Below are 26,046 nucleotides of genomic sequence, written 5' to 3'. Positions count from 1 at the left end.
AATACAGCAGGTTCTTATTAGTTATCTATTTTATGCATATTTGTGTATATATATCAAACTAAAAATATTTTAAACAGAGGTGAATATTCCATTAAACAGACCTGGCAATTTTTGACATTTCTTTTCCATGAATAGTTTGAAGCACTGAGCCATCCCCCACTCTTTTCTTTATCCAAAGTTCATAGCCGATCTTACTGTACAGGATAAGCATCACCATAAGAGGCAGGAGGAAGAGGATGACAAGGATGAAGGTAGTATAGATTTTCTGGTGCCCAGGGCTGGTCCACTCTTCCAAGCAGCAGATGTGTTCTTTTTCATATAAGAAGTTACACTTAATCTTTAAAATAAACACAATTCAGTTAGAAGAGCCAGAGGCAGCATCAAAAGAACACAAAGCAGGGCTTCCCTGGTGGCGCAGTGGTTGAGAGTCCGCCTGCCGATGCAGGGGACACGGGTTCGTGCCCCGGTCTGGGAAGATCCCACATGCCACGGAGCGGCTGGGCCCGTGAGCCATGGCCGCTGAGCCTGCACGTCCGGAGCCTGTGCTCCACAACGGGAGAGGCCACAACAGTGAGAGGCCCGCATACCACAAAAAAAAAAAAAAAAGAAAGAAAAAAAGAACAAAAAGCAGCCAAATACTACTGTAATGCAGCATTTTTCAGATCCTTACATATTTACCGTGGGTACATATTTCAAGTGAGATACAATTTTGATTGTTCTTTTGTTGGGAGGTGTGGGGTTTTTTCCACTCCACTGCTTAAATTCTTAAGTTTCATATTTTCTTTTTTATTTTAAATGGAATTGAGGTCCATAGCCTGTTCACTTTTTTTTATCTTTCTCATCTTTTTACACGATAGTCGTTAAGTTTTTAGTTGGGTGAAAGAAAGAACACTACAATGACCAAAGTATGTATGAAAAGAATACTTTGTACTAGCATGCCAGCTAATTTACTGTTACATTATTTTGCTCCCTCAGTTGTTGAAGAGACCAATTCTGACATGGCATCAGACTTCTTCCAATTGAATTCGTACTGCAAGTCTGTATTTTGTTCCTGCTATTTCAGATTGCAATGATCAGGTTGCTTGCAAAGATTTCAGAGAGGCAAGTGGTAGCTTGTAGATTCTGAGATGAATGAGAAACTGGGATTCAAACTATTGCCAATGTATGAATATTCAGACCAAATTATAAGCCTTTGAGCTATATATTTTACAGAAAGGCAATTTCTAATTATTAATACTATTTCTAACAGACTGATCTCATGGGTTCAAAAAATTAATAATAACAGTATTAATACAGAAACTAACACAGCATTGTAAAGCAATTATACTCCAATAAAGATGTTTAAAAAATATTAATAGTAATAGAAAATGCTAATAAGGGACAAACCAAACATTTAAAGCATATTCGAAAGTCACATATCTGGATAATAGGAATTAAAGTTAGAGAATTTATGGAAACTGTTGTAGTTTGAGTCACTCTGGAGCTTTCCAGGTGAAGAATACTTAGGTCTTAAGATATATTTCTGCCTCCATTCCCAGAGGATTTTCACCAATCTTCAAAGTCAATTGAATGGGGGAAACAAGCTTTCTGGTATAGTTATCAAAAGTATGAAAATTCAAGTTCTGATCTAGGTGTTATTTTTCAAATACAACTAAGAATGAAAACACTTACTGAACAATAATTTCAAGATCCACGCTCTCTGAGAAGAGGATATTATGGTGAAACTCATTCTGACTCCATGTAGGCAGAGCCCACTGGGCCAACAACCACGGGGGCCACGTATTGACACATTCTAAAGCACAAGGCGAGACTGACAGTCTCTGAACAGGTGCACGTTCCCCTGGGGACAAGCAAAGACCTTCTGAGGGCACGCTCAGGTGGTTTCATGGGAACCAATCTCAGATCTTCTATTTCCAAACACATACTTCTCTAAAACTCCACTGCCAAAGAGAATGCCTGGGGTTGAAGTGTCATGCTGAGTTTACATTCTCAGTTCCTCTTTCATAATCACCCTTCCTTCAATTTTCACAAGTCATATCTCTCACCCAACCCCAATCTCACTATGGGCCCACCAAAGCAAGACGTGGTTCAAACCATTTGATGTCAGTGAAGCCACCTTGATCGAGGCACCATAAATCCATGACGGGGCTTTGTGCTTCTCCCTGTATTTCTATTCAGGGGAAAACTTGGCATTGGAAAAAAGGTGTTTTGACAGGTGATGACATGTTGTGAATTCCCATTTTCTGTACAGTGAAGGGGCAGAAGTAATGGGGCAACTTTAACCTAACCACCTCATTGCTTCCATTCCCTGAAAGTTAAATACATCACTCCGGAGAGAGAGCCAGTGAGAGCAAAGCAAAGAGAACATCAGTGGAAATGGTGAAGTTAGTGGTGCTTCATTTCATCCAACTGAGGGATTAAGGCTTTTTGTATGCTCGCACTCTCGCTAATAGGACTTAGGAATGAGAAGGTGGCCGTGGGAAAGCATGTTCATACGTTTATTTGATTTGCAAAATGAAATCGTACTTTTTCTTGACAGAAAGCAAATCTGATTTGGCTGATCTGTGACAGAGAGGACTGGCTTTGCCAATTAGATTTTATGCATTTTCTACAAATGAAATGATTTATATATTTAAAATATATAAATTTTATATATTTATATATAAAATTATTTATATATATGATAACATAATTTTATTTAAAAAATGGACACATCTCCTTGTGTTCTATGGGTCAGAAATGGACCCCACCTGGGAACTGGGTTGGGTCATTTATAAAAGGGCTTCATCGGTGTGGGTTCCCTGCTGGAGATAAGGGCAGCCTCAGAGAAAGGAGCTGGTCACGTCCAGTTGTGTGTGGAAGCTGGAAGGTCTTCACTAGCAGGTGGCTAAAGGGAGTAGCCGTTGGAAGCCTCAGGGTTGTTATTTGTGAGAAACCCATGAAGTAAAGAATCAGTCCTGGGAAATGGTCATATGCAGAATAAGGGGATAGTATCCCCTCTGCATACTGTAGGATTCTAGGCCTAAAAATGGCTCAAACTGGGGGAAGGGAGACGTTTTGAATTGATTGAGGGTATGGACTTATGTGATTGTGACACTGGACTAGACATTTTGATAAGGGAACTAACTCTATTCAGTGACCCGTCACTGTTCTTATGACTGAAAGTGACCAGAGGAATTTTATTCTCTGAATGACTGCAAGAGTTACAGGGCCCACTCAAGGCTTCATCCACCACATTTCATCAGAGGACTGGAAAGACTGCATTTTTGTAGGTGGCAAGGGATAGAATAAAACTGCCTTCTGCTCTTACCTGTGGAGTCCAGCTCATTCAATATACCAGTTGCATCAAACGTCAAGCCGCTTTTTAAATGTACCCTTGCCTGAGGGCTCATTTCATACCCTTGCCAGTGGATACTGAGTGCCCAGTAAAGTTTCACATTTGCTTATGTCAATTTAAAAGGTACAAAAGACACGTAGTTTAAAAAATTATCTTAGAGGGTATGTGAGCAACCCCCTAGTGTCCTTAATGACTACTGTCCACGCTAGATCTTCCAGGCAGGACGCATTCAAGTACACCCCAATGGAGAGACCGGGTCACCAAAAATGGTGCGGTGCTTCCTTCACTGTGAATCACCAGAAGCCTGGGCCCATCTGACAAAGATGTTGGGGAAGCAGAGAGGTTGGAACATCCTTTTACATGTTCCAGTTCAGATTTCAATTTGTCAGTGAATAGGCAGGCAGGTGAGAAACGGCTTACGAAGGAGACTCAACCAATAAGTAGATAAGAGGTTACAAATTTTTCATGTGTCTTAAAAATAAAAGAAAAGTCTAGAGCGAGCATTGAACTCTTAAAACATAACAAGACACTGAAGAACACTAGGAAAGGCATGTTCCGCTGGCAGGAAAATGTAGAATGTGTCCCTGGTACATTTTATTTTAAACATTAAAGTCTTAACGATGTAAGATCTGGATAAAGCAGAGGAAAAAATCTTAAAGCAAATTATTTTATTTCACTTGAGAAACCTCCAGTGAAATAACTGAGATCATACAAATTTGCTGTAACACTCTTGCAGGAAGGAAAATGATTATAATTAAGAGGGGAGGGAAGACATTTCAATAGTGTGATTGATTACCAATCCCAGCCCCGAATCTACCTCAAGTCGTTGCACATGCCACATGGGGGAGCCTATGATGACTGCCACCAGCAAGACCATATGTGCAAAAACGTTAAAATCATCAGAATACAACTCGGCAAAGCCAAATACATCTGTGCTTAATTCTCTAACCATAAAGACTCCTTATGTTCAATGCACCCCATCACCTGTGCCCTGGAGCAGTGCAATGGTTTCCTCATACATTCTCACCTCCACTCCTTCACTACCCTCAAAATTGCTGCTGGAATAGTCTTCCTGAAATACGTTTTAAATGTTAAAACGTGCCTAAAAGATAAAGCCCAAGTGCCTTAAAATGGTCCCCGAGGTTCTCTGCACTCTCACTTGCCTGTCTGTCTTTGACATTTCTGCCCGTGTTCTTCATGCCCGAGTCCTCTGCTGAGGAATTTACAGAGTTGCTTTCAGTTCCCATTTCCCAGAATACATTGTGCTGCTCCACGCCTGGATGCTGTCACCCTGGATTGGCACCCTATCCCCACTATCGAACTGTGGACCCATTTTCTAGGACTTGACTCAACAGTCATCTTCTTTTGGAAACCTTTGAAGGCCACCACCATTTTCAGATAGAACTGACCACTGTTGTCTCCATGTGCCCTCCAGAGCAGCACCTTTGTTGCCCTTACTGGTTTCTTCTCAACTTCCTCTGAGCAAAGACAATGCCATTTATTTTTTTGTGTTTGTTTCCCCAGATAAAATTCCCAGGGAAATTCCTGGCCCTCAGTAGCTGTGGATCAAGCACCTACTGCTTCTTTGTTGAATGGATGAATAACTTAAACATGATATAGAGAACCTTCTACAGCATCTTAAAATTGAAAGCACATTTATCTTAAGCATAATTATGGGAGCATTATTTTATTGTTTACAAAACAAACACTTGTAACATCAGAAACCAGCGTGCTCTTTCCAAATTTCCTGTCTTCCATGAGTTTGTTGAGAGGATTACTTTAATGATGCATCCCTGAGAAAGGAACAAAAGAGAATCTCAATGGATTAGGGAAAGGCCAGAACCAAGAGCCCCAACATGGATTTTGAAGAAAATTTCCCAGCTCAAGCACTGCTTGTTCTTTCTATTTTGAGTGGAGGCATTAAGAAAACACTGTATTAAAAAAGAACAGGGGGCTTCCCTGGTGGCGCAGTGGTTGAGAGTCCGCCTGCCGATGCAGGGGACACGGGTTCGTGCCCCGGTCTGGGAAGATCCCACATGCCGCGGAGCGGCTGGGCCCGTGAGCCATGGCCGCTGAGCCTGCGCGTCCGGAGCCTGTGCTCCGCAATGGGAGAGGCCACAGCAGTGAGAGGCCCGCGTACCGCAAAAAAAAAAAAAAAAAAAAAAAAAAAAAAAAGAACAGGGCTTCCCTGGTGGCGCAGTGGTTGAGAGTCCACCTGCCGATGCAGGGGACACGGGTTCATGCCCTGGTCCAGGAGGATCCCACATGCCGCGGAGCGGCTGGGCCCGTGAGCCATGGCCGCTGAGCCTGCGCGTCCGGAGCCTGTGCTCCGCAGCAGGAGAGGCCACAACAGTGAGAGGCCCGTGTACTGCAAAAAATAAATAAATAAAATAGAAATAAAAAGAACAAAATAATGCCATTTGCAGCAGCATGGATGGACCTAGAGATTGTCATACTGAGTGAAGTAAGTCAGAGGAAGACAAATATCGTATATCACTTATATGTGGTATCTAAAAAAAAGGGTACAAATGAACTTATCTACAAAACAGAAATAGAGTTACAGATGTAGAAAACAAACTTATGGTAACCACGGGGTAAGAGGGGGAGAGATATATACACTGGAATATTACTCAGCCATATAAAAGAACAAAATAATGCCATTTGTGGCAACATGGATGGACCTAGAGATTGTCATACTGAGTGAAGTAAGTCAGACAGAGAAAGACAAATATATGATATCGCTTATACACAGAATCTAAAAAAATGGTACAAATGGACCTATTTAACAGAAATAGAGTCACAGATGTAGAAAACAAACTTATGGTTACCACAGGGAAAGGTGGGGGGACAGATAAATTGGGAGATTGGTACTGACGTATACACGCTACTATATATAAAATAGATAACTAATAAGGACCTACTGTATAGCACAGGGAACTCTACTCAGTACTCTGTAATGACCTATATGGGAAAAGAATCTAAAAATAGTGGATATATGTATATGTATAACTGATTCACTTTGCTGTACAGCAGAAACTAACACAACATTGTAAATCAACTATATTCCAATAAAAATTAAAACAAAGAAAAGAAAACACTGTACTGCCATGGGTTTCAAGAAACTGAGACTCAATCCGAAATTGAGGTTTATGATAAAGATACACATGAACTGACACCACCTATAGAAAGTAATTATGAATCAATGATTCAAGATAGTACTACGGCTCACAAATCAATGTCTCTGTCTCTGTCCCTCTCTCTCTCTCCTTATTGCTATACACATCTATTCTCTTCTAGTCCAATCATTATTTTATTGTATTATCTCATATCCAATCATTTTTCCAATCTTTAGTAGAAATTCTGGAGGAATTGAGTCCAGTTGGCTTAGCTCATTGCCAGAAGGAACCTTAACTCCTGCAGAGTGGAGGGACAGGGAGAAGATTCTTACAGTTTCCAAGTGCCAAGAAGAAGACTCAATAGAGAGACTGCAAGAGGAAACTGACAGCAAAGAAGATGAGCCATTTTTCTCCAGAATTCTTGTTAGACTTAGGGAAGGAGATGGAAGCTGCCCAGCTGGCTCTGAGAGGAGGCATGTCCATTTGGGCTGCTATAACAATGTGCCGTGGATGGGGTGACTTATAAACAACAGAGATTTATTTCTCACGGTTCTGGGAGTTGGAAGCCCGAGATCAGAGTGCCAGCATGGTTTGGTGAGGACCCTCTTCCGGGTTGCAGACTTCTCACTGTATTCTCACTTGGCAGAAAGGGCGAGAGAGAGCTCTGTGGCATCTCTTTTACAAGAAGACAAATCCCATTCATGAAGGCTATACCCTCCTGACCTCTCATTTTTTCTTTCTCTTTATCAATTGAAAATTTTATGAGATAATTATAGATTCACATGCAGTTGTAAGAAATAATACAGAAAGATCCCTTGTATACTTTGCCCAGTTTCCCCCAATGGTAACATTTTGTAAAACTACAGTAAACTATCACAACCAAGATATTGACGTTAATACAATCCACTGATTTTATTCAGGTTTTCCAACTTTACCTGTACTCATCTCAGTGTGCGTGTGTTCTATAGATTTTATTAATAGGTTCAAGTACCTGCTATCACAGCCAAGATACTGAACACTTCCAACACCACAAAAGCCCCTCCTGTTGCCCTTTTATAACCACACTCATATGCCCCTCCCACCTCTGCCCCTCCCTGCCCCTAACCACTGGCAACCACTAGTCTGTTTTCCATTTCTAAAATTTTCTCATTTCAAAAATGGCATATAAATTGAGCAATATACTAAATAATCTTTTGGGATAGGCTCTTTTCTTTTTTTTAAATTAATTAATTAATTTATTTTTGGCTGCATTGTGTCTTCATTGCTGGGTGCGGGCTTTCTCTAGTTGCGGCGAGCAGGGGCTACTCTTCATGTGGTGCGCAGGCTTCTCATTACAGTGGCTTCCCTGGTGGTGCAGTGGTTAAGAATCTGCCTGCCATTGCAGGGGACACGGACTCCATCCCTGATCTGGGAAGATCCCACATGCCATGGAGCAACTAAGCCCATGCTCCACAACTACTGAGCCCATGTGCCACAACTACTGAAGCCCGTGCGCCTACAGCCTGGCTCTTTTCTTTTAGCAGAGTCCCCTGGACATGCATCCAAGTTGTTGCATTTATCAAGTTTGTTCCTTTGTATTGCTGACTAATACTCCACAGAATATATGTACCACAGTTTGGTTAATCATTCATCCACTGAAGACCATGTGGGGTATTCCAGTTTTTGACTATTACCGAAAAAGCAGTTATGAATATTCACATATAGGTTTGGGTGTGAACAAAACTTTTAATTTTTCTGGGATAAATACGCAAGAATGGAATCCCCTGGCTGCATGGTAATTGCATATTTAGTTTTATAAGAAATTGCGACATTATTTTCCAGAACGGCTGTGTCATTTGATATTCCTGCTGGCAATGTATAAGTGATCCAGTTTCTCCACATCCTTGCCAACATTGTGTTGTCACTATATTTTCTTTTAGCCATTCTGATAGATGTGTATTGATATCATGGTTTCAGTTTTCATTTTCCTGATTTCTAACAATGCTGAACATCTTTTCATGTGTTCGTTTCCCATCTGTATATCCTCTTTGATGAAATTTCTCTTCATGTGATTTGTCCATTTTCTAATTGGACTGTTTGTCTTTGCGCTGCTGAGTTTTGAGAGTTTATATATTCTATTGATAGATACTAGTTTTTTGTCAGATATATACTTTGTACATATTTTCTCCCTGTCCGTAGCTGGTCTTTTCATCTCTCTACATGGGCTTTAACAGAGCAAGTGTTTAATTTTGATGAGGTCCAAATTATCAATTTTTCCTTTTATGCATTGAGCTTTTGGTGTCAGTTAAGGACTCTAAGAATTCTGTGCTCAGCCCTGATAATTTTCTATGCTTTTTCCCCAAAGTTGCATAGCTTTACATTTACTTTTAAGTCTACAATCCAGTTTGAATAAATTTTTGTATAAAGGGTGAGATTTAAGTTTTTGTTTGTTTTGTTTGCTTATTTTCACCTATAAATGTCAATTGCTCCAGCACTATTTGTGGAACAGGCAATCCTTCCTCCATTGAATCACACCTTTGTCAAAAATCCTTTGAGCATATTGTGCAGATCTATTTCTAAATTCTCTATTCTGCTTCATTCATCTGTGTTTATCCCTCTGGCAATACCACACTGTTTTGATTACTTTATCTACATAGAAGCTTTGATATCAGGCAGAGGAATTCCTCCCACTTCTTCTTTGTCAAGATTATTTTAGCTATTTTAGGCCCTGTGCCTATTAAAAAGTTTTGAATAAGCTTGTCTATGTCTTCAAAAATCCTTGCTGGGATTTTGATAGGAATTACATTAAACCTATTGATCAATTTTGGGAGAACAGACATCTTTAATATATTGAGACTTCCAATCCATTAACACAGTGTCTCACCATTTCTTTATGTATTCTTTGATTTTCTTCATCTGCATTTTGTAATTTTCAGCGCACAGAACTGAAAACTATGTTTTGTTTACTGTATACCTAAGTATTTCACTTTCTTTGGAGTGATTATAAGTAGTATGGTATTTTTCATTTCATTTTCTGCACGTTACTTGTTAATATAAAAATACCACTGAGTTTTGTGTGTTGATCTTATATACTTTGACTTTGCTGAATTCACTTATTCTAGGAGATTTTGTAGATTCTTGGGATTTTCTATGTAGAAAATAATGTCTTCTGCAAATAGAGGTAGTTTTCTTTTTCCTTTCCAAACTTTATATCTTTTATTTCTTTTCTTTGCCTCCTTGCAGTGGCTTGAACTTCAAGCACTATGCTACATAAGAGTGGTGAGAGCAGACATCCATGCTCTGTTCCCAATTTGAGAAAAAAAGCACTGTCTTTCACCATTAAATATGATGTTAGCTGTAGGTTTTTGTACATGCTCTTTATAAAGCTGAGAAAGTTTCTCTCTATTACTAACTTACTGAGAACTTTTATCATGAATGGGTGTTGGATTTTGTCAAATGTTATTTGTGTGTCAATTGCTATGATATGAGTTTTCTTCTTTAGCTTGTTGCTCTGGTGGATTACATTGATTTTTTTTTTTTTTTTTTTTTGCGGTACGCGAGCCTCTCACTGTTGTGGCCTCTCCCGTTGCGGAGCACAGGCTCCAGACGCGCAGGCTCAGCGGCCATGGCTCACGGGCCCAGCCGCTCCACGGCATGTGGGATCTTCCGGGACTGGGACACGAACCCGTGTCCCCTGCATCGGCAGGCGGACTCTCAACCACTGCGCCACCAGGGAAGCCTTTACATTGATATCTGAATATGGAGCCAGACTTACATACCTAGGATAAATCCCACTTGATCATGTGTGTAATCCTTTTTATACATTGTTGGATTCCGTCTGCTAATACACTGAGAATTTTTATGTCTAAGTTTGCAGTTGAGAGACTGCAGTTGGTTTGCAGTTTTCTTTTTATTGTACTGTCTTTGTCTACTTTGTCAGAGTAAAAATGGCCTCATGAAGTGGTTTAGGAAGTGTTCCCTTCTCTTCTATTTTCTGGAAGAGTTTGTGTAAAAGTAGTGTTAATTCTTCTTTAAGTGTTTGGCAGCACTCTCCAGTGAAACCATCTGGCTAGGAGATGTTTTGGGGGGGGGCAGCTTTTCAGTTACAAATTTAATTTGTCTCTTCCTTTTAAAAATGTCTTTTTAATCAAAGAATTATGAGCAAATCATTCAGAATCGGAAGGGCTACGATAAAAAAAGAATGGGTCTCTGCCCACCCCCTCTCACCTGCTGTCCTACTCCCCGACATCTACTTGTGTTTAGTTCTTCTGCCAGGTACCATCACATTGCTAAACAGGTTGCTTTATATTCTTGATTTACTGATTTTAGATGGTCTATATTGACTTTCTTCTCGGATAGATAGGCTTTTAGTTCATTTTTATTACCTCCCACCTCTGCTTCTCCCCACATCTTTTAGTTTTCTTATAGTTATAACAATTTCTTCAATTGAAAAGCTTTAGAGAAGTGTGTTACTAAATTCTTGCACGTGGTTTCCTCTATCTTTGACTCATAAAGTAATATACTTAACACCCTTTTCCTTGGTCTATCAGCTTCCAACAGTTTATCTTGTCCCTCACTTTGTAAGATGATGATACCTCACCTCCTCATGTCACCTCCTTCCTCCTTTTCTTCCTCTCTTCTTCCTTCCAACTTCTTTCAGCTATACCTTTATATTTACTTTATCAAGACTGATAGCTTTGCATTCTGTTCCATTGCCATGTTAAGTCTTCTGTACTTGGCCTACATTTTAATTATAAAAGATTAAAACTATAAGCAGCATTTTCATTATTATGACTACTTAAACATTATAACTACAAAACCAATATACATGTTCAAAATACATTTCTCTTTCTCTGAATTTATAGTAATGATCCTTGTGAATTTACTCATTGCTCTAAAGTGTGCCATATTTTAATGTGCTTTGTATCCGGGCCATGACCTTTTGTAGAGTATTTTCATTTATTTAATTTTTCCTAGAGTTTTAATTTGCATTTCTTTTTTTTCCAGTTTGAAGAAGAAACAGGTACCTTCTTCAACACAGTATAGCAGTTTAGAGTATAAGCTCTGGAATAGACTGCCTGGGTTTGGATCTTGGGTTAACCACTAGTTAATAGTGTGACCTAGAGACAATTACCTTACTTCACTGTGTCTTGGGGTTTCTTATCTATAAAATGTAGATGATGAAACAATACTTGTCTCATAGGACTCTTGGAGGATTAAATGAAATCATAAATGCCATGTGTTTAGGACAGAGCCTGGCACTATGTGAAAGTGCAGTCATGAGTGTTAGCTACATTTATTGCTGCCGTAATCATCATCATCATCATTATTTTTACTATTACATCTCAACTTTTCACATAACATATACACAACTTGGAATCAATTCTAGTATTTGTTCTTTTAAGACTTTCTTCTGGAAGACTACTGACTTCTAAGTTTGATGACTGTGTTTATTTATTTATTTAAAGATTGTTCTATAGCCATGTTCTTGAAATTCATTTAGAATGGATTCCTTCTCCACTGTTCCTTTTATTTCATGGCTTCTTATTTCTTGTATTTCACCCTTGTTTTGCATGAATCTTTTTCAAGTAAGTTCTTCAAATTAATGAGTTTAAAGTAAGCTCCTTAAGTTCTTGCTTATCTGAAAGTGGCTATAATTTGACTTTAAATTCAACATTATCTTCCTTTGGAATCTTGAAGATCTTGCCTTGTTGACCTCTAGCATCCACTTTTGGTGCTAACACATCTATACCGTCCGACTGATTTTTGCTCTCTTATGAGTATCCTGGTTTACTATTTGGAAGCTTTTATTGATCTCTTTGTAATTGTACTTCTGAAATGTTATGGGGATATGAGTTGAAGCCTAGACCATTTTTTATTCTTTTGCTCTTTGTGTGCCTTTTGAATTTGGAGGCCTCTGACTCTCTTATCTCTGTGTTTTATCTCTGTGTTTTGTGCATTTTTTTGGTGGAACTCTTATTAATCAGATTTTGGAATTCCTGGCTGTATCCCTCATGTTTCTATCTTTTGTTTATACATATTTTTTGCTTTATAAATTCTCTTTGTCTTTTTTGGTCCACATTACAGAGATCTTCTTCTCTTTATCTTCTAGCTCTTATAATTTATATATAAGTTCAGCAATCATATTTTCACTTTTAAGAACTTTTTCTTATTCTCAAATGTTCCTTTTCAGAGATGCTTACTCTTGATTTATGAAGTCAATATCTTCTTAAATGAAGACATCTCCCACTTACCATTAGTAACTCATTCATGAAAATGAGACATTCTGTGTGAAAATGTGCACTAGTAGCCTATTCCCCGTTATTTAAAATGCCAAATCAAACTCCCAACAGAATTCCTGAAGTGTAACTAAAATATAGTTAAGTCATCATTTAGTATGTAAAATGTATAAAATATTGCTCCCAATTTCCAGAACAAGAATGGTTTTTATCAAATGGTTTGTGTGCATGTTGCTCTGTATGCAGCATTTTCATGGTGCATCATGAATAATTTTTTCCAACAAGGCATAGCAACCAGCACACAGAAATTAATAAATATGTTAGAAAATTTCAAATATAATTTGCAACAAAAACAGGACAATTACCTTGGATGACCTGATACCCATGAAGAAAGGAACAGACTGGAAACTTGAAGAAAGTTGAAAGGCGAGGAGGGCTGAAATGTAATCATTGTCACTGGCTGTGGAAAGTGATATCATGAGTAAGTTGGCTTGCAAAGGTGCAATTTCAGGCAAACTATAAAACTCAGAAACTTTCAGTTTTGTTTTTTTTTTAATCACTTTTGTGCTCAGGTAGGGACTCCTGAAAGAATCTTCAGGGGATGTAGTTGACTCTTTAGGATGAAACACTACAGAATAAAGCTTTACTTACTCTCCTGTAGTATGTTTATAGAAGTATTTGCATGGTGATATAAGAGATATCTGGCAGTAATATCTCCACCAAGTTCAAAGATAATGATTATCATTGTATCAGCAGAGCCCACAAATAATTTTCAGCAAGCAATGTCTAGTGGTTTAATTGAATACCTTCTGGTTATCACTGTGATTAACTTTTTCAGACTGATATCCTGAACAACTTTAGTACTTGCTAATTTCTCATCATGCATTTAAATAATTCTTCAACATCTTTTTCATTGACCTCTTTGCAAAGCTACTCTTCTTTTCAAGAGTAACAATTGCAAAGAATGGTTCAGTCGCAAAGAATGTGTAAAATGATGTGATGCTTCTCTTAGTGTCAGCAACATTCAGTACACACATCCCATTGTGAACACTAGGCATGCTTTTCAAAATATCTATTTGTGATTTTGATGTTCTACCAAATGTATTTGGAATATAGCAGGATAATTTTTATTTATAGATAAATCATTTGGTTTAAAATGTTTTCTTAAGTTTTGGGACATACATTTTTCTTATGTAAAATCATCTTAAAAAGTGTTGTATTGAATGATACATTTATTGTAGAAGTTTGAGACTAAAAACCAATAGGAATTCCACTATGAAAATATCAAATGAGGAGACATTCTTCAGAATATGTCCATAGATATGAAAATACCACTTAGAATTTTTTCTAAAGAAATCTATAAATCACCCATTTATGCTAGTTTCATTTATCTGTTTGTTTGTATTCCCTTTTATTCTGCAAACTTTCTTCAACTGCCTAACAATCCTTGATTGCCTTTACATATTTAAGAATGGGGCAACGTGAAAGACTTCTGGCTTCTCTGTGTACATGGGCTGGAGCTGTCCTCAGAAAGATTTTGATTTAGGATGAGTGGCCCTCCACAAGGGGCCATACAAATTGCGAGACCCTGAGGTTTTTCTTTGTGGAGCCAAGCTGATACTAACTGTAGTTCTGCTCAGAGTGCTTCCTTCAACTACTTTACAAGAAGAACCTTCTGGGTGCATATTTGTGTCAGAAAACAAGTTCACCAAAGTAAAATTATGTCTCTTCTGGTATTTCTCTTCCTATTTTCATTACTCTAATAGCTACAAATACCATTTTAGAAAAGTAACTGAATTGTTTTTTTTACTTTCCACTAATGGCAATAATTAGACTTTCAAATAATAGAGTAAAATAAGCCCAGGTTAAACATTAGGGTAATAAAGCAGAAACAAGGTGGTTTCATTGTGCTAAAACTCTTAAAATAACTCACTGTCAACTAATATAGGAGGGATTTTTCTTTCTTTTCTTTTTTTTTTTTGTATACAAGGAAAGAAATGGAGAAGGTCAGGTTAGCCATTAGGAAAAAATTCTTGAATGTGAAGGTTATCAGGCAACAAAATGCATTATAAAGTGTTCTTCCCCAGAAATGCTTAATAAAAATTTTTAACTATTCATGTAATTTATGTACTCAGTTGCTCACCAAACATAAAATAACCTCAAATTAGTGTAAACTAATGCCAAAAATAGCGGGATGGCTAAATAAAATATATGTCAATATAATGTAAATTATTAAATCATCTTTCAATGGACGTTTTAAAATGAAAACTAACTGAAACAAGCAGTAAACAAGTGATATATACATGTACACACACATACACTCAAACACTAAAGGGTTTCTATTTTGCTAAAAATATATTCAGGAGAAAACTAACTACTAAATGTTACTAATTTTAGTAACACACTAAAATTCTCATCATAATTACCTCTGGATTTGGAATACATAATTTTTATTTTCTTTGTATTTGTTTGTTCTATATATTAGTTAGATGTTTTGGACTGCAAATAAAAGAAAATTCAGCTCAACTGGCTGAAACAATAAGGGAAATGTACTATTTCATATAAAAGTGATTCCAGAGGTAGAGCAATAATGGGGCAGTAAATTCTACAGCTGAATGATTTCAGCATGGATTGGCATTCTCTCCTTTGGATTACTTCGTCCTCCTCAGCATGCTTTTGTTCTTAGGATTCGAAAGGAAAATATACGCTTTTCTCAGTCCCTTTATGAAAGTGAGGAAAACCTCAGACTCTATGGCCAAAATGGGCTGCATGCCCATTTTAAAACTCATCGACAAGGAGAATGAAATTTAAAATATTGACCTACATTAATGAAATCCAACTCCTAGAGCTAAGAAGTATCCTAACCTCCCCTGAAGAACATGCCCACCCAATACGTTAACACACCAGGTTTCTGTCTGGAAGGAATAACATCCAACAAGACCTAATTAAACAGAGTCATTCTATGTGTAAGAGGTGATTGTATTAGTTCTCTACTGCTGCTCTAACAAATTACTACAATCTTAGTGGTTCAAAAGAACACACATTTATATCTTATAGTTCTGGAAGTCAGGTGTTTAAAATGGGCCTGCAGAGCTGCATTCCTTCTGAAGGCTCTAGAGAAGAATCTGTTTCCTGGCCTTTTCCAGTTTCCAGAGACTGCCTGCCTTCCTTAGCTCAAGGCCCTGCGTCACTCTGACTTCTGGCACGGTTGCCACATCTCCATCTCTGCTCCTGACACTCCTGACTCCCTTTGTAAGTACGCTTGCGATTAATAGGGTCCAGCCAGATAATACAGGATGGTCTCCCCATCTCTAGATCCTTAACTTAGTCACATCAGCAAAATCTCTTTTGCCATGTAAAGCAACATAGTCAGAGGTTGTAAGGATTAGGTTATGGACATCTTTGAAGGACCACTGTTCTGTCTTATCACATAGGATTAACATGACAATATTGCACAGTGACTTATCATTAAAATGTCAATTATCTCCAAAACAGCAGATAAATTGAATACAATATCAATCAAAATTCCAGGGGGACAAACTTATTTTTAAATGCTTATGGAAAACTAAAGGTCCATACATAACTAAATCAACTCTGAAAGAGAAGGTCAAAGAAATGGGGGACTTTCCCAATGCAATATTTAGATATGCTAAAAAAGCCTTTGCAATAAACACTATAGCACTGGTGTGGACTTAGACAACTAATCAATGTTTCAAAATAGACAGAAAAGAAGATGGGAAATGGATTTATAATTGAAATGGCACCACAAATCAAGGGAGAAATTATAAGTTGTTTATAGGAAGTGTAAAAAAGACTAGCTCTCTACATGGAGAAAAATAAACCAATCTGCCTATCTTGTATCACATACAAAGGTAGACTCTAAATACATAAATTATCTGTTAAAAATAAAAGCATTAGATAAACACAGCAACATGGAAAGATGTTGGAAACAGCACTGAGCAAAGTAACAACGCATATTTATGCAACATATGTAAGAAGAATACAAACAAATTTAAAGGTACATATCAAACACATTATTGTAGCCACCTTTTCAGGGGGAGATGAATTATAGCAGGGAATGGGGATTTAAGGGAAAAAAAGAATATAAACATAATAAAACAAGAGAAGGTTATTGTCCAGAATGATAATAATATCATATTATTAACTCAACGCTATGAACCTGAGATCCCAAAAGAGAGCACAAAAGCAAGAATGAGAGAGAGTTGTAGGATGGAAGATGAAAGAGAGAGAAATCTACAAACGTTTTTTACAAGATGGAGAAGGTGAAATGGGAATTTTTGTTTGCTTGTTTCAAGCTATAACTAAAACTTTAGGCCAGTCATATCTGAAGATGGAAGCAGTAACCATCAGTTACAATTCTCAGCAGTTACTCCTAGGTGGATATTCAGACACCCTTCCCAACAACAGAAATGTGTACACTGGGAATTCCAAGACCTACCCCAGATTCCAAGCCCTAGAAAGCACTGGTTCTCAAACCTGGCTACATGTTGTAATAAGCTGAGGATCTTTAAAGGAAATTGATACCTAGATCTCACTCTGAGAGATTCTGAATTGTGGGGAGTGAGTGGGGCCTTAGGGTTTTAAAAAGTACCCAGGTAATTTTAATATGCAGCAAAGTTTGAGAACCACTGGGTGAGAGAATGGATTTGAGAGTGAGCCTTCTCTTCAGGGTCTACTTTCTAACATTGCTTCCAACTGTGGGGGCTTGGGGAGGGCTTAGGAGGATATCTTAGTCTATCACACTAATTTTTCATGCTATAGTCTGTCTTCTCATTCATTCATTTGTTCATTGGCTCACCTATGGATCATATACTACTGAAGGCTCTGACTATAGACCGAGACAAAACATAAACACTCCCAGCTGTTCTTCACGGAAGGAGAGCAGGAGTTAAACAATATCCCACAAATAAATGTATAATTACAAAGCAGTATTCCAAGAAATTCTGTTTGAATGCATACAAGGATAAAGTTTAAAAAAACAAAAGTAAAATGCTGGATTAAAGTTGGTTGAGAAAATGACAATATACATTAAAGCAATGGTGGTGAGTAATACCTAGAATGTTGATGATTGATTATCTTGTACATTACAAGGGATACAAGCAGTGGTGTGCTAATAAATGTTAACAACCAGCTCCCCAGGTTAAAAAAAAAGTTTCTGATCATTAATTATTTGCTAATTTCCCTGGTATAAATATGGTCACCATGGCCAATCCCAAACTACCAAAAGGATATCAATAAGTGTGGAGCCTGGAATAGATGTACACACAGTTGGTTATCATGAGTTGGTACAAATTAGCTCTAGCACACCATTGGATACCTAATTATGTTCAAAAAAATGATAGCTAAAAAGAATGCCAATCTATATATGTTTTATGACTTCTTTTATTTTTTGGTTTTGTTTTCTTCTTCTCTGTTCTTTCTCTCTGTGTATCTAAAACACTATTCCTGAACAGACTAGTTGTAAAAGAAAGTTTGTGTTTTAGATATGACTTCTTATGATAGTTAATTTTTTTCTTCTTTTTTCCAGTTGTATTGAGGTATAATTGACATACAACCTTGTATTAGTTTAAGGTATAAAATATGACTTGATACAAGTATATATTACAAAATGATTACCACAATAAATGTAGTTAACATCCCATCACCCCACATGGACCTACTGTATAGCACAGGGAACACTACTCAATACTCTGTGATAGCTAATTTTATGTGTCAACTTGTATTGATAATGGGGTGCCCAGATGTCTGGTTAAACATTACTTCTGGTTGTGTCTGTAAGGGTGTTTCCAGAGGAGATTAGTATTTGAATCCGTGAACTGAGTAAAGCAGATGGCCCTTCCCAGTGTGGGTGGGCATCACCTAATCTGTTGAGAGCCCAAATAGAACAAAAGGGTGGAGGAAGGTGGGAATTTGTTCTCTGCCTGACTGCTTTGAGCTGAGAAACTGATCTTCTTCAGTCCTTGAGGCCCCTAGTTTTCAGGCCTTCAGACTCAGACTGGAATCTACAACGTTGGTTCTTTGACTCTCAGGCTTTTGAACGACCACTGCCACCTGCTTTCTGGGGTCTCCAGTTTGCAGACAACAGATTGTGGGACTTCTCAGCCTCCATAATTGTGTAAGCCAATTCTTCACAGCACATCATACATATACACACATACTATTGGTTCTCTTTCCCGGGAGAACCCTGACTAATAACTATGTTTATCTTTCATCTCTTCCCCTGAGCTGCTCTCATTGACTTCTGTGGTTCTGCAGCATCATGAAAGTCTATCTCTGCTCTCCTCTGTTCTCTCTTTTCTTTTGTCCCTGTTTATGCCTTATACCTGCCAGAAGTGTCCTTTGTCCTGACTGAGCCACAATGATGATAATGTTCAAAGTTAAAAGACTAACTTCCAATCTAGAACACTTTTTACCATTTACTGTGTTATAATCAGCATTAACTTCATAAATTCATAAAATCTGCTTGGCAGCAACACCATAAAATATGTATTGTTATGACCTCCATCTGTAGAAAGAGATGAGAAATAAAGCAACTTACCCAAGGTTGTTCCTATATCCCATAAAATGATGGCTCCAGAGTCTATGCTCTCAGCCACTGTGAAAAACAGTCCCCAAACCACAGGTTTTCCATAATTAGTGTGGAGAAGAGGCCTTACAAAATAAGTAAGTATTTAGGGTATTCAATGGTTTGGAAGCATAAATCCTATTTCTTTTAAATTACGTTTCTACTTGCCAAATTAGTATAATTCTATTCTCTACCTGTCTCTATATTATGACTTGGAAGACAGCTGATTATCACTGTTTTCCTTCTTTTCTACATCTCATCTCTTTATCTTTCACATTTCCCTGCTTCCTTCCCACCCTGTTTTTCTGAACACCACTTTGCAAATCTTGTCGGGATAACATTTTTCTAAAATTTATTTGAGTAGTGGGTCTCCTACAATTTTGTAATCTCTACACTTAACACAGTTCGAGGATTAAAATATATTATTCTGAGAGACTACACCATATATTTTTCAAGAACAGCTCTGATTTTACTGCAATAATAAAAATAGTCAGAGGGCTAGGTGGCCCTAGGCAAAAATCATGTGTATAGCTGTTCTTCCACTCGCCATGACTTGCATCTTTTTGTATAATCTCATCTAAACAGTCTGCCTTTGTCACAGTCTCATCCACACCCACACATTCCAAGATGAATAAAAACTTCTGCTTTATTAGCAACCAACCACAGGTAAATCAATTTTTTAATTATCTGTGTTCCTTAAAATTGCATCATCAATTCCACCACTTTAGTAATCGAATTCAGAGAGTTGGCTGTAACAAAGTACTGCCACAGGGTAGCAATGGAACATAACCATGGCTGATGAATTCTGATGGGTTTAATTTGCTTATGGTCAACCATACTTGCTCTAACTTGACTCCCTTTATACTAGTGGTTTTAACCATGATCCACAATAGGAAATACCTTTACATTACACACACACACACACACACACACACACACACACACACACACACGTAATTTAAAGATATTTCTTATTGCATGTGGAGATACATATATGTATATACATATATATACACACACAACCAAACTTTTACTATGTAAATGCTCTCTGAAATTCTCTATTCTAATATATATCATTTTTTTAAAAATTGCTAATCCTGACTCACCCAATGACTCATGACTAATTAATAGGTTGCAACTCCTAGTTTGAAAAATTTGTTGCTTCAGATTAGTGATGCATCTGCTTCAGAATAAAATTCAAACTCCTTAACATAGCACTAGAAGGCTCTTCATGATTTCTCTTCTTTTCTCTCCAGCTTCATCTCTCACCACTTCCCCTTTGAATGCTAAACTCCAGGCATACAGAACTACTCACATTCTCCAGAAAAACTGCTGTCTTTCCTCAAAATCTTTACACGACATATATTGTGTACTATTCACCCTTGTATTTGAGTTCAGCATAACGACTAGCATATATTAGTCATTCAATAAATAGTTGAATCAGTAAAGGAATGAATAAATAAACAAATGAAAAATATTATATCAAAGTCTATGCAAAGAATGTACTTTGTCAATTACATCCCATAGATTTCACTCTGAAAATGCAGGTATAGGCTACAGAAAGGAGAAAAAACACCCAATAACCTAGAGATTTATTAAGGAAAATTGTAATTTCTGGAAACTGGAGTAAACAGCTTCATAATAGCTTATTTACTTTGAGGAAATGTTTACCCATTTAATTTGGTTCAGCTGGATTTTGGTCATCAACAAATCAGGCAGACAAGTAAAGTTGATTGTGTATTAAATTCCACACCCTCCTTGGTATAATTATGACTTGGAAAAATAAGCTCTAATGGGAAAAGTCCTCGTTATTGTAGTAACGGCCTCCATGGTATAACAATCAGAGAGAAATATTTAGCCTGTCTACTTGCTAACGAAAAGTGCTCAGTGGTGGCCTATTACCATTGGTCAAAATAACCTGTCCCCAAAGTGGAACACAGCAATGGTGTATTAGAGACCAATGAATCTCAAACTTCCTTGTGAATTTGGACCACATAGGGAATTTTGTTAAAATGCAGATTCTGATTCAATAGGTCTGGAATGGGGACTGAGACTGCATTTCTAACAAGGTTCCAGGTGATGCTCATGCCGTGGGCCCATGGCCTAGACTCTAAATAGAAAGAAAAGTACACAATTTATTGAAGACATTCTGTTTTGCTCCTAGAAATCATTATTTCCTAGCTCAAATATTTTTGTTACCAAGGTAACTGGGCCACAAGCAGGTCCTATGACCACTTGACCTAATGACTTGTGCTGGAGGAACTGTTTTAGCCAAGCAGCAGCCTCTCCTCCCTCCACAGAATTTCAAATTAAAAGGAACAAGTACTATTTGTCCCAGAATAAGATATCTTCTAGTTACCAGTGAAGCAGCCCTTTCTTATTTACCTCTTTACATCAGGAACTTCATTGCTGACAACATTCTACATTGCCACTACCTAGAATTGAAGCATGTTGAAAAGATGTATAAAAGCCATGCCAAAACCAAATAGCTCAGTATATTATTTTGGCGCTTATGCCTCTCACTTAAGAATTGTTTTTCTGTTAGATTTCCTTCAGGTTTTCAGTGGAAGATAATCACATCCCATTCTCATATAGTCAGCTTCCCATCTGTCAGTAACATCTGTAAGTCAAGAGTTTCTGACAATAATAGAAAAATGTGGGTGCTTTTTTCCCCCAGTTCTTCCTTTTTTAAACAAATTTTTTTTTTTGCTATATACCTTTTTCCAAGAAGAGAAAAAAAAGGGGGACATGTACAGAGTTACTTTAATTAAAGGGAACGCTCCTGTGCCTTTTTCTCAAAAAATAAGCCATGTGTACTGGTCAAAAGTTTTTCCATTAGTTCTGTGGCGTTAGTTGCACTGGGCATCTTTAAAATGCCCAAGTATAATGATTTCATCAGAGTGCATAAAAAAGTCAATAATCCATAAGTCAGTTTACGACTCTGCATTATGTGTCACTTTCAAGCTAATACTATGTACTCTAATGTTTAGTGTATTGGGGGAAATATATATATCATAGATGGGATGGGAATCAAAGATTTTAGCAACCTGATCCACTAACAATAAACCCGGTGCAAATTAATGAAAAAAAGTAATGCCAGGGACTTAAATTGAGGATCTCAAGTTGGTAATGGTAGGATGAAAGAAACACCCGCCATGAGAATAAAAGGAATTAGCTAAGGAAGGGGTGGAAATAGCAGAGTTTGAGAGCACAATGATTCATTTCTCTCACATTCTCCCTATATTTCCAATCACTTTCTATGAATTTTGAGATGGTCACAAGAGTACATCCACCCATGAAAACACAGGTACAATCAATGTTTCCTCGTCCCCAAGGCACTCCATAAGCACTGATGAGAATACAACCCACTACTATTTATGGGTTACAAAACACGCTCTCTAGTCATGTCTCTTTGGAAAGACTGCATCATTTGGAGAAGTGCAGTGTCTTATTTTTCCCCACACACTGCTCCCAACGATGGCTCCAAATGGTTCTCTGCCATTTCTGCTCCCATTCTAAGGAAGAGAAATTAATCTCTCTTCCTTTATCAGTCAAGAGGGCATATATTTTCTGTGTCCCTTCTCCAAGTGTGACTCTGTTCATGTATTTTTTAAAAAGAAGGACTAGATTTTTTTTCCTGCAATGCATTATATTTGTTTTAAAGTTTTAAGTCCATATATATACTTGCAGTACAAATACCTGTCTGGAAGCCCCACGGGCAACTGGGGAGTGAGGCTGGAGGTTAGAGGAATGAGGGGATGTTGGGGTTTTTATTATTTGAATTATTTTATCTTACTTTTATTTTAAAAATAGGAAAAAGTCTTGGTAATTATGGAAAAGGGAGCTGAACTAACTGGTGCCACTTCCCACCCCACTGCGGTGAGACTCTCCTAAGCATTTCCCTAACTTGTGTCTCTAAGCGACACGGAGAAAAATGCTGGAACGGAATCAAAAGGAGCAAAAACTTATCTCCAAGTGAGGGCAGGTGAGGAAATTCTAAGAAAGGGTACTGGATTCATTTGGTAAAGAGAAAAATGGAAGAAAGTCAGAAGAGTAGAGTGTGTGTTGTGGAGGGGGTCCCCTGGAAGGCTGGGGATTAGGGGAGAAGGAAAGCGCGCGGACTCACCCCCCAACCAGTTGTTGAAGATGTTCTCGAGCATAGTGACCAGGATGCAGAAGGAGATGGGCAGGTCGCTGAGCGCCAAGGAGCAGGTGAAGATGTTGGTGACGGTGCGCATGGCCTCGCTGAGGGTCACCACGTAGACCACCAGCGCGTTGCCAAAGAGCGCCAGGACGAAGATGAGCACGCCGGTGAGCACGAAGGCCAGCTTGGCGCGCCCAGGCAGCTGCGGGGTGTAGACCAGCGGCCGCAGCCCGTACAGCGCGATGAACTGCGCCCGTGTCGGGTTGTAGTCCCGCAGCAGCCGGGAGAACTGCTCCGGGGTGATGTTGAGCTACTGCATGCTGCGCTCGCCCCGCGTGCCATCCACCTCCCGGGGCTCGGACTCCCGCGCGGCGGGGCGCGGGCTACCGGGGGACCCGCGCGGCGGCCGCCTCCCTCCCCTGCAGGCCGGGACAGCCTCCGCTCTGGACTCGGGCGCACGAGAGGGCTCCCGCCAGCACCTCGGGAGGTTCTGGAGAAGGAAAGCAGTGCAGGGTTTTAACTCACAATCAACAGGCGAGAAGCCAAAGCGAGGGAGACGATCCCGTTGACCAAAAATGTTCGTAGTTCAAAGTCTTCTGCTCCTCTCTGAGGCCCGGCGCTGTGGCCGTCCGGAATGCCGGAGCGACAGTGCCCGTGCTTCTCACTCCCCAGCCTCTGGCCACGCGGTGAAGACACCGCACCGGCTCCGGGGGCGACGGAGGGTGGGTCTGGAGCTCGGCTGCGCGCCCCTCACTCCCGGCTTCAGCAGCGGGGACCCCGCCTCCGAACCCTCTGCGCAAGGGAAACTCCTCCCGGGCTCCCCAGTTTCTGCCACCGAGCGCCTTTCTCGTGCCTCAGATCACGCTTATGTGTAAAATTGAGTATTGGGGTTTTCCACAGTCTCACGATTTCTCCTCTTAAGAAATAATGTGGGCCACAGCTAGCCAAGGCAAAAGAAGATTTATTTTTAATTATTTTTCTGTATTAAAAATTAATTACAGCGCCTAGGAAATTACACAGATAGTACAGAGAGGTCCAGTGCACCCTTCGTCTGGTTTCTCCAGTTGATTACATCTTATTTAACTATGGTAGGATACAAAACCAGGAATTGGCTATGTGTGTGTGTAGGTCTGTGTCATTTTATACCAAGTGTAGATTCCTGTAACCGCCACCAAAATCAAGATAGAAAACTCTTCTATCACCACAAAGGCCTCAGTGCAGCTACCCCTTTACTGTCACACCCAGCCTGTCCTCCCACCTCTAACCCCTGCTGATAACTCATCTATTCTCCATCTCTATATTTTGAGAGATTGTATAAACAGAATCTTACAGTATATAACCTTTTTTTAAAACATCTTTATTGGAGTATAATTGCTTTACAATGTTGTGTTAGTTTCTGCTTTATAACAAAGTGAATCAGCTATATGTATACATATATCCCCATATCCCCTCCCTCTTGCGTCTCCCTCCCACCCTCCCTATCCCACCCCTTTAGGTGGTCACAAAGCACCACTGGGCTGATCTCCCTGTGCTATGCTGCTGCTTCCCACTAGCTGTCTATTTTACATTTGGTAGTGTATATATGTCCATGCTACTCTCTCGCTTTGTCCCAGCTTACCCTTCCCCCTCCCCGTGTCCTCAAATCCATTCTCTATGTCTCCATCTTTATTCCTGTCCTGCCCCTAGGTTCATCAGAACTTTTTTTTTTAGATTCCATATATATGTGTTAGCATACGGTATTTGTTTTTCTCTTTCTGACTTACTTCACTCTGTAGGACAGACTCTAGGTCCATCCACCTCACTACAAATAACTGAATTTCGTTTCCTTTTATGGCTGAGTAATATTCCATTGTATATATGTGCCACATCTTCTTTATCCATTCATCTGATGATGGACACTTAGGTTGCTTCCATGTCATAGCTATTGTAAATCGTGCTACAACGAACACTGTGGTACATGTATCTTTTTGAATTATGGTTTTCTGAGGGTATATGCCCAGTAGTGGGATAGTTGGCTCATATGGTAGTTCTACTTTTAGTTTTTTAAGGAACCTCCGTACTTCTCTCCATAGTGGCTGTATCAATTTACATTCGATACTAATTCTTTTTCTACTCAGCATTATGCTCTGCAGATTCATCCAAGTTGTTAGGTATATCCGTAGTTCCTTTTTATTGCTGAGGATATATCACGGTTTAACCAGTCACCCATAGTAAGATGTTTTGGTTGTTTCCAGTTTGGGGCTGTTACAAATAAAGCTGCTATGAAGAACCAGGTACAGATTTTTGTGTGGACATGTTTTCATTTCTTTGGGAAATGCCAAGAAGTTTGGTTGTTGAGTCTATGGTCTGTATATTTAGGTTTTTAAGAAATTGCCAAACTACTCTTCAGAGTGGTTGTTCCATTTTACGTTGCCATCAGCAATACATTGGAGATTCAGTTTCTCCACATCCTTGCCAGCATTTGGTAGTTTCATTACTTTTATTTTAGCTGTTTTAATAAGTGTGCAGTGCAGTGATATCTTATTGAGTCTTAATTTGCATTTCCCTAATAGCAGATGATGTTGAATATCTTCTCATGTGTTTATTTGCCATCCCAATATCTTCTTCAGTGAAATTTTTTTTTTTCAGTACGCGGAACTCTCTCT

The 26,046-nt window shown here is 38.8% G+C and overlaps 1 protein-coding gene across 1 annotated transcript; it reads right to left on the bottom strand.

Moving 5' to 3' along the window:
• Positions 1–91: 91 nt before the first annotated feature.
• On the bottom strand, positions 92–23,720 carry QRFPR (pyroglutamylated RFamide peptide receptor). The gene is given in 3 exon segments (XM_060299453.1): positions 92–337; positions 4,155–4,279; positions 23,384–23,720. Coding segments are annotated over 3 exon segments (708 nt in total).
• Between the last annotated feature and the right edge of the window lie 2,326 nt (positions 23,721–26,046).

This window comes from Globicephala melas, chromosome 5 (genome assembly GCF_963455315.2).
Source record: "Globicephala melas chromosome 5, mGloMel1.2, whole genome shotgun sequence".
Lineage (NCBI taxonomy): Eukaryota > Metazoa > Chordata > Mammalia > Artiodactyla > Delphinidae > Globicephala > Globicephala melas.
This window is presented reverse-complemented; position numbering and strand designations above follow the sequence as displayed.